The sequence below is a fragment of the Mus caroli genome, unplaced genomic scaffold (assembly GCF_978045245.1).
Source record: "Mus caroli unplaced genomic scaffold, Mus_caroli_1 scaffold_13, whole genome shotgun sequence".
Lineage (NCBI taxonomy): Eukaryota > Metazoa > Chordata > Mammalia > Rodentia > Muridae > Mus > Mus caroli.
This window is the reverse complement of record NW_028227268.1, coordinates 32060397-32079327: the sequence shown is the minus strand read 5'-3', so window position 1 is coordinate 32079327 and position 18931 is coordinate 32060397. Positions and strand designations below refer to the sequence as shown.

The 18931-nt window shown below is 47.7% G+C and overlaps 1 protein-coding gene across 6 annotated transcripts in view; it reads right to left on the bottom strand.

Moving 5' to 3' along the window:
- The window catches only part of Hlf (HLF transcription factor, PAR bZIP family member), a 55619-nt gene extending 40384 nt beyond the window's left edge, over positions 1–15235 (bottom strand). Inside the window, exons 1-2 of one of the 6 annotated variants that reach the window (XM_085829675.1) lie at positions 14565–15235; positions 12109–12444 (exon numbers count right to left, since the gene is read on the bottom strand). In XM_085829675.1, the coding sequence (XP_085685801.1) occupies positions 12109–12444; positions 14565–14679 (451 nt within the window). In that variant the 5' untranslated portion in view covers positions 14680–15235. The other 5 variants (XM_021177294.3, XM_021177295.3, XM_085829674.1 and 2 more) reach the window with 5 other exon arrangements.
- Positions 15236–18931: the final 3696 nt, after the last annotated feature.

Here is an 18931-nt window from a genome sequence, read left to right as displayed (position 1 = left end):
ATCTCCCTCCTTTGTGACTCCAAGGTGCCCCTAAAAGGAAGGCAGAAGAGAATATCCCATTATCTTCCATCACGTTGAAAGGCTCAAGAGTGAAGAGACCCGGACCTCTCTCTCCTGTCTACACTCTGTCAGATGGCAGGGTAGAGGACACAGAGAAAAGTTGCAGCTGCCAACTATGCTGATTAGAGGAACTCCTCAGGAAAGCTGGTGGTGTCTGTGAAGGGCTAGAACTGCCAACGTGTGCATCTTTCCACAGGTGCAAATGCACTCATGGTCACTCGCAGCCCCTTCATAAGCCTTTCCTCCATATATTGGCCCAACTGGTGTGGAATAGTATCCAGCCAGCATCTCTCCTGAACAGCTGCATTCTCCCATGAGAATCCATAGGTAATGATGGGGAAGTGGGGAAGAAAGATAGGGATTGTAGAGCACAAATCAGGAGTTCTGGAAGTAGCTATTTCCATTCCCTTACAATGCAGGAAATAAAAGGCAGAAGCCTTACACTGTTGGGGAGCAGTGGAGGCAAGGGCAGAAGTTTAACAATCCCTTCTTCATACAAGGGGAAGACGGAGCAGATGCTCTGACAGATGAGTTTTCATTAGCAAAATTCAAGACAAAAGCAAACAAACAAACCACTGTCTCTGGAAATTGTCTATGGTGTCCTCTCTGATGACAAATCACCTATTTAGTTTTAATGTACTTACTTGGCATTTTGGAATAGAAGCAGAAAATGGCATTCGAGGGGCAGCTGGAGATCATAACGGGCAAAGGGGTAAGTGCAATCACAGAAACAGCTGTATCCGGTGGTCTTTGACCCGACTAACACATATGTGAGGTTAAGAACATCAATGTAGATGCCCCTGCTTAAAGTCCTTAAAGGCTACTTCCTGCTCTGGCAAGTCAAATGTGGCCCCCAAATTATGTTTTCATAGTACCTTTCTTTATAAAATGGCAAAGGAGATGGCTCAGTGGGTAAAGCCTTTGCTATGCCAGCACAAGGTACCAAGCGAGTAATCCCAGTACCCACAGGAGAAGTCAGGCGTGTAACGGACACCGGGACCACAGAAGCAGGAAGACCCTGGGACTCAGCGCTCAGCAACTCTGGCAGAATCAGTGACCTCCACCCTCACTGAGAGACCCGGCCTCAAATCATAATGTAGAGAGCAACAGAGGAAGGTACACACATATACATGTGTATGTGCACACAGAGAGACATGGACACATGTACATACTACACACATACGAAAACAAAGAATATAAATTCTTTCAGTATCATTGGTCGGAGAGCAAATGATCATAAAATCTAAGTCAATGCGATGCTACAGCCAGATAAACTGGAAGTCAACAAATGAAACAGACATAAGCAGGCTGAAACATTTCCCTATGCCTAGTTTATAAAATACCCACAGCTACAGTACACCCAAAACATCTAAGGGATCGAATAAAACTGGATACTATTAGCTGGCCTTCTCTAGCTGGGTGAGTTTCATTCATAAGCTAATAACGAAATGTACTTTTATATTGATCAAAACTTTCTTGTTGGGCGTGGTGGTGCACGCCTTTAATCCCAGCACTCGGGAGGCAGAGGCAGGCGAATTTCTGAGTTCGAGGCCAGCCTGGTCTACAAAGTGAGTTCCAGGACAGCCAGGGCTATACAGAGAAACCCTGTCTTGAAAAACCAAAAAAAAAAAAAAAAAACCCTTTCTAAAAAGCATTCATTCCCATGCATGTTGCTGGCTATTTAAACCCTGGATTCTATGAAGAAACGTGACACTCATCTTCCCTGAAAATGTGGGTTAGTATAAAGACCTCCATTGTAATGAAACCAAACCTATGCAGTTTGTATGAAGTCCACACTGCGGAGCCGGCATCTGCAGCAAGTCTACCCAGGCCTTGTTTCTCCCCACAGTCTCCTCTTTCTTACTTTTCTACCTTTTCCCCCTGGGATCTTTCCAGGGCTTTTCAGCAGCAGGAGAGCTCACTGTGTAAAGGCACTTGCCAAGTCTGACAACAGGAGTGTGTTCCTAGGGCGAACACGGGAAAAGGAAAGCTACCCTCTGACCTCCAAGCGCAAACTGTGGCACACAGTAAATGCTCACGGGCTTGCATGCAGCACACACGCGTGCTCGCGCACAATAAAATTGACTTAGAAAGCACTTCTTCCTCTGGTTCACAGTTCTCTGGAACAAAAGACAAGGTATGGTCTTAAGCCCTTGTCATAACGAATAAGGTGAACTGAGTCTTCATTGGCAAGAACAGGGCTTTCTTTGCCCACGTCCTTAAGAGAGTTCTATAATTCCTTGGGGTATGGTGATCTCTATCCTGGGTAAACTAACTATGGTGTACCTGGGTGATCTTGCTCATCTGGTTTACAAAGGGCTTCCTATTGGTCAGAGCCCCATGGCATCCTTTCCCTTACTGGCAAATTTTCTGTTTTCCTTGATCACTCAGTTCAACTCAAGAGCCATTTGGTGTGCATGACTGGACAGCATCCTTAACCCTTCCTACTGAGAGTGGCAGGCTTTGGGCCTGAGTAAAGTGTTTATCTCACAGACATGAGGATCTGGGATGCATCCCCAGAATTCACATTGAAAAAAACAAAAAAACAAAAAGCAAAAAAACAGTGGTGTGTGATTGTAATCCAAGCATTGGCAAAGCAAAGACAGGGGGATCCCTGGCCAGCCAGTCTAGCAAAATTGAATTGATGAGTTCCAGGCCAACAAGAGACTGTCTCAGAGGAGGTGGACTATATTCATGAGGATGACTTCTGGGCTTGTTGCCTGACTTCCATCTTGTTGCACACAAACACACACACACACACACACACACATACACTTTTTAAAAGTGTGGCAGCTCAAACAGACCTGTAAGGAGACCTCTGTCTGGGTTCCTCAGCAAAGACATCAAAGCAGACTGCTACCCAGAGCTAATTAGAAGAGCAAACATCTCTCTTCCCCACTCAAGGAGTTCTGCCAAAGCGCTCATTTCTGCCGATTCATTTATGCAATTCCACTCTGTGCAAGAACATTCTGTCACAGAAGAGTTAGTGTTGCAGGTCCCATGAGCATCTTTCTGGAGCCCATACTCATTGGTTTTTAGGAATCTCAGGTCTATGAGGGGAGAGTGGAATGCCAAGGGGTTTCCATTAGACGCAGACCATACCTCATTAGAAGACCTGCACATTCCGAAGCATTCTTGCATCAATAATAACAATAAGAAACATTGCAGATTCAACTTTTAAAAATGAACCCTTTAGGGACTTGGTGTGACCAGTCATTATTTTTTCAGGTAAGAACATGAGGCTGGGGAGCTGGCGTTCTCAGATGGCAATGATATCTGTTAAAGTTGGAGAAAGAATGTGAACATCTTGGAAAATTTTCATATCTATAGTCAGTCACAGAAGTTGTGCCCACAGCATGCCAGTGGAGACGTATGTGCTATATGACGTCTTCTCTGGTAGAGCCTGGATTCTGCCAACATCCCTGAGACTGTCCAGTGTATGCAGCGGGAAGGGAAACTGTACAACTGCCTTTCATTAGTTGATTTTTTATTTAAGGAAATTGGTTTTGGGGTTGTCGTAAATCTTCCAGTCTCCCGGAATGCCACACTAGTGTGCAGACTCATTTCATGTATGTACCATTCAGCAGCTATCTCCCATCTCCTCGCCTCTCACCTCCCACCAAGCCTCCTTCTCTAGCAATCCCTACCCTACCTCCCTCATACATATGCAGGCTTTAAGCAAGAGGTACATTCATTCTGGTTTCAGAGAAGGGAGCAAACATGAAGTAGTGATGATCCCTTCACTTCTGAAGTAAAATTAATAACCTGGCCAGAAACTTGAATAAGTATTTTTAGCTTGAAACTACTGCTACAGTTAATCCTTATGATCAAGGACGGCTTGTACCGTTCAGGCAATCGCTCCTCCAACACTTGCATGGACACACACACACAAACACACACATACACACACATACACACACACACACATATTCACACACAAACACACACAAATAAGCTCATGAATATTGGTTCAACATACTGGTTTGCAAACCTAGTGAGCCGTATAAAATAGAGGCATTTAAAAGCAATGAACACTAGTGGGCCGAGTTTATTAAAATCTATTTTTTACTCCTATGAGGCCAGCTCTGCTTTTGGACATTTAAATTCTAAACCATTCAAATCCCTACAACTATCTCCCCCACCAGAGAGTGCTTCCCCCAATCACCAAAATTACGGGCTTTACAAGTGAAACTTAAACCCCATGTTTTCAATTACTTCATCTCGATCAATCAGAACATTGTGTTGTTTTTTTAAAAAATCTGTTTGATGTTGGAGGAAGAGTTTACTTTCCAAAATAAGGAAATCCTAGTTTGCCAGAGGAAACTATTGTCAAGTTTCTAAAAATGTTTCCCTTCTAACCTTGAACCCAAATAGAATCGTTCACACACTGTTTCTCTGTTCGTGAACCTCCAATGGCTCCCCACTGCCTCCGGAACACAGCTCGGCCTCTGAAGCATGGCATACATGAAGCTGCCTTTATCACCAACCACCACGGAACTCAACCCTCTGCACCAGCCACACTCAGTCTGTACCTCGATGCCTAAGCACACCGTGGGCTTCATGCCTCTACAGCTCTGTTCCCCACTGCCTACTCTCTCTAACCTGGCTCTCTTACTTCTTTTGCCCCCAACTCCCCTCTGCCACTGGGTTCAGCAATTCCAGGAAGTCAGGCCTGGGGCACCCTTGCCCTAAGCAATGGCTGCTCCCTTGTGAGCTCTGTGAGCAAGGGCTGGCACCAGTCCCTTCCATAGCTTCAAATGTTTTCCGTGCCTACGAAATGAACGTGTCACCTCCCTCTTTTCAATAGACACCTGAGGTCTCAATAAACTGGCCACTTGGCACTGAGAACACAGTCTGTCCTGGCACTTCTCTGTGTGCCTGCAAGTTTGAACTTCCCTCTGAAATGGCCACCCTCTGTAGACACCAAAATCCTCCCTCCCCTCATCTACCTTCCCCCACGAGCACAACAGAAACAAGGCAAAGCCAGGTGCTATTTCTGGGCCTGTCCATTCTGCTCCGGGGATCTTACACCCTTCTCTCTTCCAGTCTAATCCTTTAGCCCTAGAGAAAGGCGGCAGAGCTGACTTGTGGGAAACGCTGGTGTCTCTCCTGGGCTTTCCTCGCATAAGGAAGGTTCAGGAAGCCCAAGGATGTACACCATCGAAGAAAACTGGGAGGGGGCTTATCTTTTGAAATGTTAATAAATGGTTTTGCTGGTTGCCAGGGAAAATCACCAAAACTCTCCTTTCCCAACATCATAAGACGCCTCCTGACTCTCTTCTCTGCTGGGGTCAAGCGCCCATATTAGAACTTACTGAAAAAAAAAATTAGGCTTCGGCATTGAAAGGTTTACTAGCGAATAGCTCACAGGAGATAAATCTAAGCAAGAACTTCAAGATGCCTTTTGTTTGCCTGCTTCGGGTTTTAATCCCGTGAGTGAGGACAGGTCACCCAGAGGCTAGGGTGGGGGCCAGGTAACCAGAGAAGCTGAGGAGAAGTCCAGCCCTGGCCCTGAACTCTGGTCAAGAGGATGGATGGTTATCAAACCTCTCTCAGTCCTCTAAAAGAGTGACAGCCCCTGGCAATTGGGAATACTGCTCGCAGTGGCTGTTAGGGGTACTTCTTGTGCATGAGGCTCTGTGCTTATGCACTACCACGCACTGCCTCACATGACCTTACCAGCTCTACACAAAAGATCCTATAATTATTCCAGAATTCCAGATGGGAACACAGACGCTCCCATCACTTCAATGGCTTACCTGAGAGCAAGTGGGAGCCCAGTAGTGTTCATATCAGGATTCATACTTGGCTCTGTTGGTGGGAGGCCAGACTCTAGAAGCTATTGCTGCCTTGGATGCAGATATTCACATCTCAACCCGGGACATCCCTGAGACGCGAGATGTATGGTGAGCTATCACCTATCTTAAGAAATGTAAGTTTATGGTAAAAGCGGGTGTTCTTCGGTTTAGGTGAGGATGTTTACAGGGGTTATGAATGTCAAACACAAGAAATGAAAATGGTTAAATATTTGCATGCCTGATCTTGCTGAGCCCAACTCCGTACCACAGTCCCTCTCCACCCTTTGGTTGCTGCTAATGCATTTTTCCATCTTTTTGCTTCCTCCGTCTTCCTTCTCCCCTTCGTTTTCACTGCTAAGACATAAAAAATGATTCCTGGGTAGAAGTGATTAGCGCTAGTTGGAAGCGAGGTATCAGAGACACATAATAAATCATCGCGGTCTCCTCACCCTCTGGGGCTTTGTATTAGGATGTCATCCAGGCTGTCTCCCGACTCCCCCACCACCTCTTCCTCTCCTCCACCTAATTCTGTCTTTCTAGTGCTATTTTTCTAGTCTGGTAGGCACAGCGCTGAACTGAGAATGCTCTGCCAAGACCCTTGGCAGCAGCCGGCCTCCAGGAATCCTGCCCACAGCCACGGTGCAGGAAAGAGAGGAGATGGGGCCTCTGAGAGGCAGGCCAGAGGCCAGGCTTAGGGGCTGGCTTGGATGCTGCCAGAGAGAACAGGTTTCCCTGGCCTATCTCTTCCTCTGGAGCTCAGCTTCCTCATCATGCCAGGGTCAGGATTACAACTGCTCACTGGCACTTGCTATAATTCTCCTGGGAATAGAAGGAAGAAGGGAGGGGAGAAAGGGAGGGGGAGGGGGGAACAAGCTAGCTAGCATGCCACCCAGAGTGGAGCAAGCTCCACAGGACATGGCCACGTGCCTGGAGCACACAGTCCTGTAGGCAGGCTGCCAGGGTGTCCACATCTCCCAGGAGAGCTGGGGGTGGGGGTGGGGGGCGGATGCTGGGTTCTTTCCCACAGGCAGAATAGGAGTCTTTAAGCCAGGGGCAATACTGCTAGGTTAACATTGGGAAAGGAGGGAGAGAAAGGTCAGACCTGTGACAAGAATCATTGCTGGGCAAGCTGAGGGAGGGAAAAAAAAAAAAAAAGAAGCATGTCCTATTTTTGCAGAGGGAAGAGGACTCGATGAACAAATCCCAAAATGGAGAACGGGGACAGGGAACCCAGCCATTTTTTTTTTTACCCTGTCACTGCTCTCATAAGGACAGTGAGCTTTCCTGTACCGGAAGCGACACTGTATCTTGCCGCTTTTTATCCTGTTTAAGCCTGATGAAACTCCACGGAGAGGATGGCATTTGTAGCCTCCATTCTATTGCTAAGTAAACTGAGGCTTGGAGAGGTTAAGAAGCAGGCATAAGGGGCTGGAGAGATGGCTCAGCGGTTAAGAGCACCCTGGCTGCTCTTCCAGAGGTCCTGAGTTCAATTCCCAGCAACCACATGGTGGCTCACAACCATCTGTAATGGGGTCCGATGCCCTCTTCTGGTGTGCCTGAAGATAGAGACTGTACTCACATTCATAAAGTAAATAAATCTTTAATTAAAAAAAAAATAAAAGCAAACACAAAATGAGCTAGCAAGCCAAGAGTGAGTCTAGCATGAACATCTCAGCCTCCTGTCCCCAAGCCTGCATTCCTATCACCAAGATGTCTTGCTTTCCATTTTCCTCCCCAAATATCTCTTGTCACAGGCAAGGGATTGCTATTCTGTATATGTCAGCAACCAGGACATAAGAACAGGAGAAGCCTGTCCCCTCCCAGGACATGGTAGACAAGATAAGGAAATCTAAGAGACTACATTTAGAATAAACTGGTCTCTCTCTCTCTCTCTCTCCTCTCTCTCTCTCTCTCTCTCTCTCTCTCTTTCTTCTTCTTCTTCTTCTTCTTCTTCTTCTTCTTCTTCTTCTTCTCTCTCTCTTTCTCTCTCTCTCTCTCTCTTTCTCTCTCTCTCTCTCTCCCCACCCTCCCTCTCTCTCCCTCAGGATTCCTTTGATCCAAATGCAGTAGAAACTCCTAGGATTCTCGATGTGGTATAGATCTCACCATGACTCATGGGGATCTCAGCTAGCAGGTGGATATGTGCTGGGCGGGAAAATAAATGACCTGCAGATCCTTAAAGTGAGCTTCGCCTGTTTTCCTCTGTGGGACTTCCCATGGTCCTGAATCCACCTGCACAGAGCTTCCCCACATCATTAAGCAGATCCCACAGCTGGAAATCCCCTCCCATGTCCAAGCCCTACCACCAAGGACAGTAAGCGGGAAGAGGACACAAACTCCAGGCTGCAAACCTACAGCAAGTACCCCTGTCCCCATCTCTCACTGCCATCTGTTCAATGTCCTCCTCTTCCTATGTGTGGCCACATGGAAGGGTTTTCACTTTTCTGTGTGCCTGGCCTCCATCATAGCCCAGTCCCTGGGCTCAGAACTGAAAAAGAAACCCTTCTCAATTCTCAGTTGAATCTGGGCCTTAAAGTGGCAGAGCACCCAAAAGCTATTTAAACACACACACACACACACACACACACACACGAAGAAATGGTTTCAAATCCATCTTTATAAGCACAGGGTTTAAAAATATCTCTGCCTTTGTCTGCTACAGATGACTTTCCCTAAAGGGACAGCTGTCCTTAAAGCAGTCACTCAAGTCTTAGGGCAAACAGATTCTTATTTTTCCTAGTACCCAGCATACCACCTCCAGGAGCATGCTCTCCCCACGACCTCTGATACAATCTGACATGCAAATGCCAAAACCTACAGAATGAGTCTTACCTTCCTGCTGGTCTGGGAAGAGCCAGGGTGCTGCACTCAGACACCCTGGAGTCCCTGCATCCAAGACCCCCCCCCCCCACCCTCCCCCTCAAGGACAGGACAACCCGTGGCATTATCCCCACCAGAGCCTTCAACTCGTCTCTAGCATAGGTCTGTGGGAACATTTTCATTTCTGTAGATACTGGGTCATTCTTTGATCACACACCTGCATGGAGGAATCTGATCTGAATGTGTAACATAGGGAAAGGGTCTCTCTGGGGGAGCAGTCATGATACATGGTTTCCAAGATGCACAACTATGCTCGCCTTGCCATTCCAAGATACCCTTAAGGTAGACCTCATTCTGCATAACTCTCAGTCTGGCTTCCCACAGTACCTTTCACCCAGACAGGCAGCACTATTGACACAATGCTATTGAGCATAACTCAAAAGCCGCATACTGAGCAAGCCGTTGAGGGCAAACGTTTGAACTGGGAGGCATTATTATCCCCCTGGTTACCCTGGTAACTCCATTCTATCCCCTAAAAGCGCAGAACACTCTTATTAATATATGACTTTTTTTTTCTTGGCAACCCAATGTCTCTCAACTGTCTCAAAACATTCGCCGTAGATTATTATAGGGTATGAAGAGCCTTTCTGTAGGATAGTAGCCTAAATTAAGTCTAGATTTTGCTTGACCAAGGTGAAGGTCCAGGACATTAATTCTCAGCTAGGAGTGATTTTACTCCCCTGGGGACACCGTGAAGTGACTCAATACATTTGTGTTTGCCACAACTGGGTTGTGGGTGTCCCTGGCATCTAAAGAAAAGAGTAGACGTGCTCCTTAACTTCCTTTAGTCCACAAGGCCACACACCACAAGACTTACCCTCAAGGGAGAATGCCAAGGTTGAGAGACCTCAGTTGAGACTGAAATCACAGTTCCCAGAATGCCCCTGGCTACATCTGTGCTCTTTCGTTCTGAAGACTCCGTTTCCGCAAGATTCACTGAGAGTTTCTACTGTGGTCACCCCTGTGAGCTATGCAGCATGGTCAAGAACTTTCACCCTTTTCTGGCTTGTTTGAGATAACACATCCATCAAGGGCCCTAAAATTTCATTTCTCAGTATAATCTTTATCATAAGCAATGTTGTATGAATGACAGAATGCAAATTTTTTTAATCTATTGGCATTTGAAAAAAGAGCTTTGATTTGTTTTTTTTTCCTGCAGGAGTATCACTTGGTTTTCAATTCAAAGAACAAAGCCGTGTTGCAATATTATTCTACTACATTTTAAAGAATATTTAAGTGGAGGGCTTATTTTCAGATCCTTTGGTATCTTCTATAACTTAATAAAATGCTACTCAGACACTCTGGAGTCCCTTGCTACAGACAGCAACTCTGACTGGGGAATCAGCATCACCTGAGTCATAGACCACTCTGGCCTCTAAGGAGCTTTGATAAATGACTGAGCCTCAAGTTGGAAGATCCTACTTTTTCACTTTCAATAGGAACACCCTAGACAATGCTCACCGGACAAAATCTCCTATTGTTTCTCTCCAAGGGAGGCTGAGTAACCATATCTAGTGGCTTCAGGAAGTTATTTCATGTGACAAGGATGGTCATACAAGTAAAAGTTAGCGACAGCTACAACCATTCAGATGAACAGACCACCCGAAGCTAGCCATCTGACCTTGGCACATTATCTATCTTTACCAAAATAGCCCCATCAAATCGAAACGATATCTACCTATTAAAGGGGAAAGTGAGGCTCCAAGAGGTTATGTCATTGCTACAGTCACTTAGATACTCAATAGGATGTAGGAATGCCGGTGACCACTCTCTGGGACTCTGCTCCCTCCCCGTGACACATCATTACATCTGGCGTGGAGAGGCTATGTATTTTGCTAGCTGCCTCCCCCAGTGAAGAAACTAAAGACATTGACACTACACATTCCTCGTAGCAGGTCATCTAATTCACATCAAGAGGGTGATGTCGCCTCTGGGGATATCTGGGGGCTAAAGCTTCATTCCAATAGAGCCTGTGGCAACTAAAGTGGATTTTGGAGATGGCGTAAAATAGATTTGAAAGCCCAGAGTTCTATGAAAGGGTGAACTTGAACTCCAGGTTAACCTATTAAAGTAGGGGTTCTCTTCCTCCCTCCTCTCAGTTCCTTCCCAGTTCTGCGTGTGACAGAAATTTCTGCATGAGGGCACAGAGTTCAGCAGAAACTGTGAATACAAGTCTCTCATTGTCCTGTTTGCTGTCTTTCCCTGCAGCTAAGCGCCTTCCGATCAGTGACCTTCCTGTCAATTTATCCGTATGAATCTTTGTTCCCGCTACCTGTCCATACAATGATCTGTCTTCCTGCTTGTTTTGTGCTACGGCGTATGAATGATATGGATCCAGGGCTGCCTTAGTCTGGCCTTACCCCTGCCCACTTGGCAATGGGTTTTTAAAGCATAGTTCTTTCCCGGTGATGTTTCTATGTCGTCTCTTTCAACATTCTTCGTCATTTATTTGTGTATATGTGTGAGCCCATTTGAATGTGTGGGGGGGGGTGGTGGAGTGTGTGTACATGTGGGTGCATGTGTGTCTGAGTGGCCTGGGCTGGCTGTCCACCAACCCCAGAGATCCTCTTGTATCCACCTCCTTAGCACCAGGGTTACAAATGTGCCACCATGGCTGGATTTTTATGTGGGCACAAGCCTTGATATGGGATGACACTGAAAACCATATAAAGGAAGATTGGCTCACAGACACAGGGTGCTAAGCAAAAGGAGGCTTAGCCTCAGGCAATAGGAAGACCTGCATTTACTTACAGTCTTGGTCTGAGTCAATGACTGAAGAAGATGAAAAAGGAAGAAAGAAAAAAGAAAGGAAGGAAGAGAGAGAAAGAGAGAGAAAGAAAAAGAAAGAGAGAAAGAAGAAAAAGAACAGCCCTGCATGTCTACTCATAGTGACCCCTTTAGGCCAGAGAAGAATGGATATGAGTTAACTTTCTGGGGTCTACCCAAATTATCCAGCGAGATTCTATTACCCTTGTGTTTGGGGACCAGGAGAAGGCGGTAGGAGATAGGATAGATGTTTGTTTTACATTAACCCATTAGCCCATTCATTAACTCCAGGCTGGAGTATCACAAACTATATAGCCTTCGAATCAAGCACTCAGAATTCCCCTGGGATTTGGTTAAAATGAAGTCTGGGTTCAAACCCCAGGCACCGAAAACATCAGCTTCTTAAGGGCAGGTCCATAGAGTATTCTAACTGGCTCTGCAGGTGAGAGCTACGCATGCTCTAAAGGAGGAAGGCTCCTCAGAACAGGAAGAGAGGGCTCCTCTCTAGAAATGTGTGTTAAGATCTCCAACTCTTGCCAACCTCACTCGCCCCACTTCCGCCTTGTCCCCCACATCTAACACGAGTGAACCTTCCAGAATTTACCTGGTCTGATGGGGCTCTGCATACAGTTCGGAGACGGGATGCCCGGGTGGAGGGGCGCTGTGGCCCGGCTGCTGAGATCCATGACCGAGGGCGCCGTGGAGGAAGCTGGTTGCAAGCCAGGGGGGTGAGGGCTGTGGTCGTGCTGCGACGGACTCGGGGGGATGCCATTCTCTGACAGGAATTCCTCCAAGTCCATGTATTCCAGCTGGAAAGTATCTCCGTCATAGGGAAGGGTTTTGTCCCATAAGGTGGGTCCCAAGAAGGCGGACTGGGGGACGGTCGGGCTGCTGCTCTCATCGTCCAGCTTCTTTCCTTTGTCTTTTTCTTTACTAAATGCTGAAGAAGAAAAAGGGAAAGGTGAGCTTTGTTTTTTTAAAAACAGAAAAGAAAAGGGGTCAGTCTGTCACCAGCCTTCCTGCCATCGGTTACAAAATGACTTCTGGGGGCACCGAGGCCTCTGGCTGCTGTCTCTGGTGGATCTAGAGTTTCGACATCTTCCTATTTACTTTGGAAAGAAAGAGCTTTCTGGTCTGTAGGACAGGACGGGGCTACCGACTGATCTGGAATGAAAACAAGAGAATAATCCTTCCTTGGTGTGTTATTTGAAGGGATAAGTCACCGAAATCTATACTGGGAAAATAACACCGGAGAGTATATACAAATGATGGGATTTTTTTAGGGGACCACCGATAACTTGGTATGATTCTACCTTTCAGAAAGTGATGACTGCAAGAATCTGAGGTCATTCCGACTTACAAACCAGGGGATGCAAGCTTAGTCTTAGTAAGCAGTCCCCGCCCCCACCTTTCCTTAATACTGTGTTGTTTCTGCGTTATTCCTTTCCATGTATTATCTCAATAAACTTGCAAGCCTACAATTATCCCCCATTAACAAGGAAGATAAGGGTGCGATCTTACCATAGAAGGAGACTGGGGGAGGGGGGGACTGGCCGGGGTGATAGGGTAGAGGTGAAGAACTTTCGAACTCATCCATTCGCTTAGAACCCTCAAGAGGACTAAGTCTGTTTTAGAAGGTGGGTTCTTTTTCCTTTTCCCCCAAACATTTAAATATTACCTAATTTACAAAAAGAAAGTAAACATTTATGCACCCCATCACAAGGCAGTACTACAGCAAAGGTGCTGGGTTCTACTCTCTGAGGGCAAGATTGCAGTTATTTCCTGCATGGAAATACAGCACCCCCGATTGGTCTTTACCGAGCTGTCTGCATTTTGCCAATATTCAGGTGTGGGTGGAATCAGGGATTACAGAATTTGAGTTTTGTTTTGTTTTTTTTTTTTTTTCATTAGAGAAACGTAGCCCCACCGCCACCCATTGGAATCTTCAATTCCTCCGCAGTCTCATTAGAGTTGGGCTTTAAAACATCGACCACAAAAGCCTATCGCATCCGCAGATTTCTCCCAAATGCTACTCCTTAAGAAACAGTGCGGGAGGGTATTGGGGGTGGGGGGCGGTCTGCACGCGCAATCAAGCACCAGCAACTCTCGCAATGCAACAGGCGTTCTCTCCCAGGGAAATTGATGCAAACACCCCGAAGCTATTTCCAGCCAAATAATCTTTTCAAGATTTTATGCAGGAGCAGCATAATTTGCTTCTGTCACTGTGATAACACCAAAGGCAAGAAACTGCACCGGCCCAAAACACAAACCCGTTCTGGCATCAGATGCGTTCCCAGCTAGGTCTCACATGCATCTACTCCCCCCTCCCCTCCACACTCCCCACCATACCCCCCCCCCCTACCGTCTCCTCAGCTCCAAGCCACGGTTGCCTAGAGAAGGTTTGAGACTTACCAAGAAAGGGCTCAAGCCAGAGGAGGCTCCTGCACGCGGTTACACGTGAGCCTGCTCAGCTCTCCCCTCCCACCGGGAAGAGAGCACCGGGAAAGTGTCAGCGCTGGAGGCGTGCACCGCTTCCCGCCGACAGACCACTCCCCCCACCCCCACCCCGCTTTGTGAATTGCGGGTCTGCGGGAGAAAGCGCCTCTCCGCTCATGCCGCGTGAGTTCACAACACAAAACAGTAACACAATCCGAATATTCAGGCTGCCGCCGAGTGAGAACCCCCATTTACTTTGACCCCCCACCCCCCTGCCAGGCTCCAACCAGCCACCTCCCGCCCTTTCTCCTCTCCAGTCCCAGAGACACTAGTCTCCCAGGCAAGCGCACACCCTGTCACTCAAAGCAGCAATCCTGACCTGTCAAGTTCACCTGTCACCTGCGCTGCAGGACAGACCTAGAAAGGACGGCGAGGTTCCCAGCGCTATTTCAAATGTTGCCCCGGAGGGATCCCCTTTGCATTGAGGAGAAAGAGGGAGTGAGCCTCCCAATTTCACTAAGGCAAGGCGAGGGAAAGAAAGATGCTGGTGCCCTCCCGGCCGACTAGGGGGGTCCCTGGGAGTGTAGTCCCTTCCCTGAGCCCAGCTGCCGAGGCAACGCTCACCGTCTTCAGGATGAAGGGGGAGCTTCAGCGGGTTCTCCAGCAGGGACCTGAGCACGCCATAGGGAGGCGGGATAAAGGTGGGGTTCAAGGGGAGCTGTCGGGACATTTTCTCCATCGTGATGCACTCAATTGTCTTTTTAAAAAGAAGGCCAATCGCCGCCCCGAAATGTTGATGAGCCTTTTTTCCTCCGTCCTTTGCCAACCAAAAGTACTCGCTTTAAAAACAGTGCAGACAAGGAAGAAAAAAATCACTTCTGTCTTTGTAAATACATCAGCATACAAATATCAAAAAAAGAAAAAGAAAAGAAAAGAAAGAAAAAAGAAAAAGAAAAAAAAACTTTCGTGTTCTCAATGCCGACAGTCCAGGGAAGGCGCATCCAGCGCCGCGGACTCCTCCGACCCAGTGCAGGATGCTTTCTCACCTGCCTCCAACACTCAGTCTTGCAAAATGTTCAAAATTGCAAGGAGGGGAGGGGGGGAAAAGGAAAGAGAGAATTTTTAAAAACGTAGACGGCTGCAGATGAGCAGAAAAGGCAAAGCGCGGGCCCCGGCCCCTCGCGCGAGCACCGCAGGCTGTGCTGTCCCGCCCCACCCCCCTCCCCGCCGCGGCCGCTGCTCCCCGCGCTCCGCGGCCCCGCGGCGCCGGGCTCAGCGCATCAGGCAGTCCATGTGCCGCTGCCCTGACAAGAGTGACGTCAGGGCCCGCACCGCGCGCCGATAGGCGTGCAGGGGCGGGGCCCAGATCTGCCCCGCCCATCCGCCCCGCCCCCCCAGGGCTGCGTGTGTAGCATCGCCGCACGCGCTGTTTTTCCGGCCCTTGCGGCGTTGGTGGGCTGCGAAAAGCGCAGGTGCCAGATTTCCTGCTTCACTCACTGCCTTGCGCTGGGAATAACTCGCGCTAACTCTCACCCTGATTCCTTTTGCGTGCGAGCCCTTCCTCCCCCGCCCCCCAGAGTGAGCAGAACAATGAGAAATTCGTGTCAGTGGTTTGCAATGTGGAAATAAATTGATTTTAAAAGAAAAAACAAAAAGATGGCCAAGTGGCATTCTGGACTTAAATTAACACCACCACCACCCCCCCCCCCCCCGGCGATGTCCTGGCTAGCAATGTTTTTAAAGCTCCCCAGGACAAGTTTTGGATAGACTTGAAGCGAATGACTTCTGGATATTTCTCCTCCTCGCTCCTGGTGAGCTTAGTACTTTCCTTCTAGCCCCACTGCATATCCAACCTAAAATATCAACTTTCCTGAATTCTAAACAATGTGCAAAAACGAGAAATGGAGACAGGAGCTGCTGACTGAAGTGAACTGTCTCCCACGCTGTCCGAGGGAATTAACAAGACAGACATTTGCTTGCAATGGAAGGATGGCAGGAGAGACTTACACACGGAATGAATATTAGTATTTAAAAGACCCAGCATGGCTGTAATTGGGCTAACTTAGAAGGTCTGAATACTAATTAAAATAAATTTGTAAACTCTTTGTTAAAAGATTAGGGGAATCTTGTTTGTGGCTGCAGCACATCCCTCTGGCCTATTGGAAGCTGTGGAATGGCCAGTTTTTTGACCTTGGTGCTGAGGGTGTGGGGGAGAACACCGCGATGGAGTGGATGGATTGGAATGTAGGCATTCTGCCTCACCAGGCAGGAGAACTGAGACACATGAACCGAATCTCCACACTTCTCTTTCCACTTTCCACCCCCCACCCACCCACCAATTACACATTTCTATCCAGCACTAAGTCCCCCTGTCCCGTGGAGGAGCATGTGGGATGGTTTTTGCAGTACTGATGGTTGAATGTATGGCCTTATCCATGTCTAGCTAATTCTATATCGCAGTGAGCTGTCTCCTCAGACCTGTGGGGACGGGTCTGCAAGAAGCTTTTCAATGAGACAGAAAGGCTTTTGCGAACATAGACTGGGTCCCTGGGGTGCAAATATTACTGGGATGCCTCTCCCCCGCCCCACTACCAAAAAAATGAGAGATAAGAAAGGAGAGAGGAGAAATCTAAAATTCAGGAAATTCCGGTCCCTGGCCAAGGGCACTGGAAGTTCATGATAAGTAGCCCTGACTCTTTCTCTGAGCAGAAGTTTCCAGGTAAATGGACAGCTGGCCCCGTGGCCTTCATTTCCTCCTGCTAACACCTGGGCAAAGTGAATGGTAAGATGACATTCTGAGATGCTCTTGTGATGCCAGATCCAGAAACATGAGCCCCCAAGCCTCTGGGGTGGATGTGGTGTACATTCAGTGAGCACCACTGCATGCCATTGACTGGGCTGGGGCTGGTGTGATGGATAGGACCTGGCTATACCAGGGAAAGGCTGCCCTAGAAGCAAACAAAGCCTGGACTTCAAAACCCAGTAACAGAGAGAGCTGATGTGGGCATCTGTTACTGGAAGGAGAGTGCAGAGAAGCGCCTGAGGTGAGCTTGGAGCCAGTGGTCCCCTCATGAACTCCCCAACCCTTTAGTGGGTTTGCTTCTCAGAAAAGAAGAGACTCGCTGGAAGCTGAAGAGATTATTCAGTGGATTAAAGTGCACTTGGGTCATAAGGATGAAGATACAAGCTTGGATTCCCCTGCATCAACATGAAAAGGGAGGCAGGGAGGGAGAACAGCCTCCAGAGCAGCATGGGCCTGTAATCCCAGCACTGGGAAGGTAGAGATAGGGAGATCCTAAAAGCTCACTGGCTGCCAGCCTAGGCAATGAGTGAGCTAGAGTGAGTGAGAGACCCTGTCTCAGAAACAGAGAAGATGCCCATATTAATCTACACACACACACACAGGAGAGCTTCCATGCTCTTTTCAGAGAGAGGGGGAGCTATCATCTCCTTAACTTAATTTCTCCACCGCCCTGTGAACCAATCCACAAGATGAGGAGCAAGCACACTGACTGGAAACAGGTGAAGATTCCAGGCATAAGAAAGGAGGCCAGTGTGATGATCCATTAGCACAGCCCCAGGGCTCCATGTTCAGAGTTCTCTGCCTTCCCTCTCTTCCCCATGTTTCCACATAGGAAACTCATTGATTCAAGGAACCTGCTTGCCTGGAGCAATTATTGTCCTAACCCCCAAGAGAGCCTAAGGCTGTGGTTTTGAAGTAGTTCTCATTGTGGAAAATAAACTGGCTTGGTGACTGACTGCTCAGTCCCTTGAGAAGTTGGTTCATGTCATTTACTTTCATTGGTCTTGGTCATCTCTGGATATCGGCGACCTGAAGCCCCATTCCCTTACTACATTGACTCCCCCTTCCCTCTGTCTTCTCTACCTCAAGGGTGTGACGAGTGTTCCAGAATTTTAATTATAGGAGAGAATCTCTCATAAGCAGACTTCCTGGAACTCCGTCTCTTCCAATGCTTCAGCTCTTGTTTCTGAAATGTTCATTCCTTGACACACATATGTAGGAGCTGTGATGTAGGGATGCTCCCCATCATCTTGGCATTGTGTTCCCTTGTGGGTTTCTGTGAGGCTCTCCATTTGCCAGGAAAGGTGGCCCTTGAGTCCTGAGGCTGATTCTTAAGTGAATGCAGAGTGGCAAATCACCATGAAGGTTCACCTGCATCTACACCCTAAGTTACCAGCAGCACTTGTCCATTTTCGAGCTCCTTCCATGACATGCTATTGTTTGTTTTGGTTTGGTTTTTTCCCAGACAATTCCATAAAAAGATGATCACCCCAGTCTTCTGTTGGCTGGGTGCTTGCATGGCTCATCTTTCTCCTTCTTCTTCTCCTTCTTCTCCTTCTTCTTCTCCTCCTCCTCCTCCTCCTCCTTCTTCTTCCATGTAGTTAGTATCACGGTCTCTCTCTTCTCAGTTGGCCTTCCTTGAATGGTTTTCTCAGCAAAGTAGATAAGCCCCAACATGCTGTCCCTGAAGCCTTTACTTGCCTGATGTCCCATCATTCAAAATTAGGGGTGTGGCTAAGACTGAGTCAAGGAGGGAAGGGAGTACATAGGACATGGAGTAGTTCATTGGCAACAGCCAGAGGATCTATTTATCACATCTGGCTATTCTGGTTTCACATATGAAGGCATCAGGGAAGTAAAGAAGCACTTTACTTGGATCCTGTGGCTGCCAGTTCAATGAGTCACTAGTTGAATGTATGGCTTGTTGGCCATTCTAAGCAATGATATATGCAGCTTCATATGTGAGATGCAAAGATAAAGCAAACTGAGCTCAGTCTCAGTGTCCTACGCTGGGTATAACCACAATATCCGTCTGTCTTCATTCATGAGGTTCATTTCTGGGCTGCTCTTCCTTCCTGGCCCCATCTCTGAGTCCCGATGGTCAATGACTGGGCATCCTTAGAGTTTGGGGGACTTTGCTGATTCTCTTTCCTCCAACCTTTCAGTGTGTGGTTCAGAGAGGGAGGAA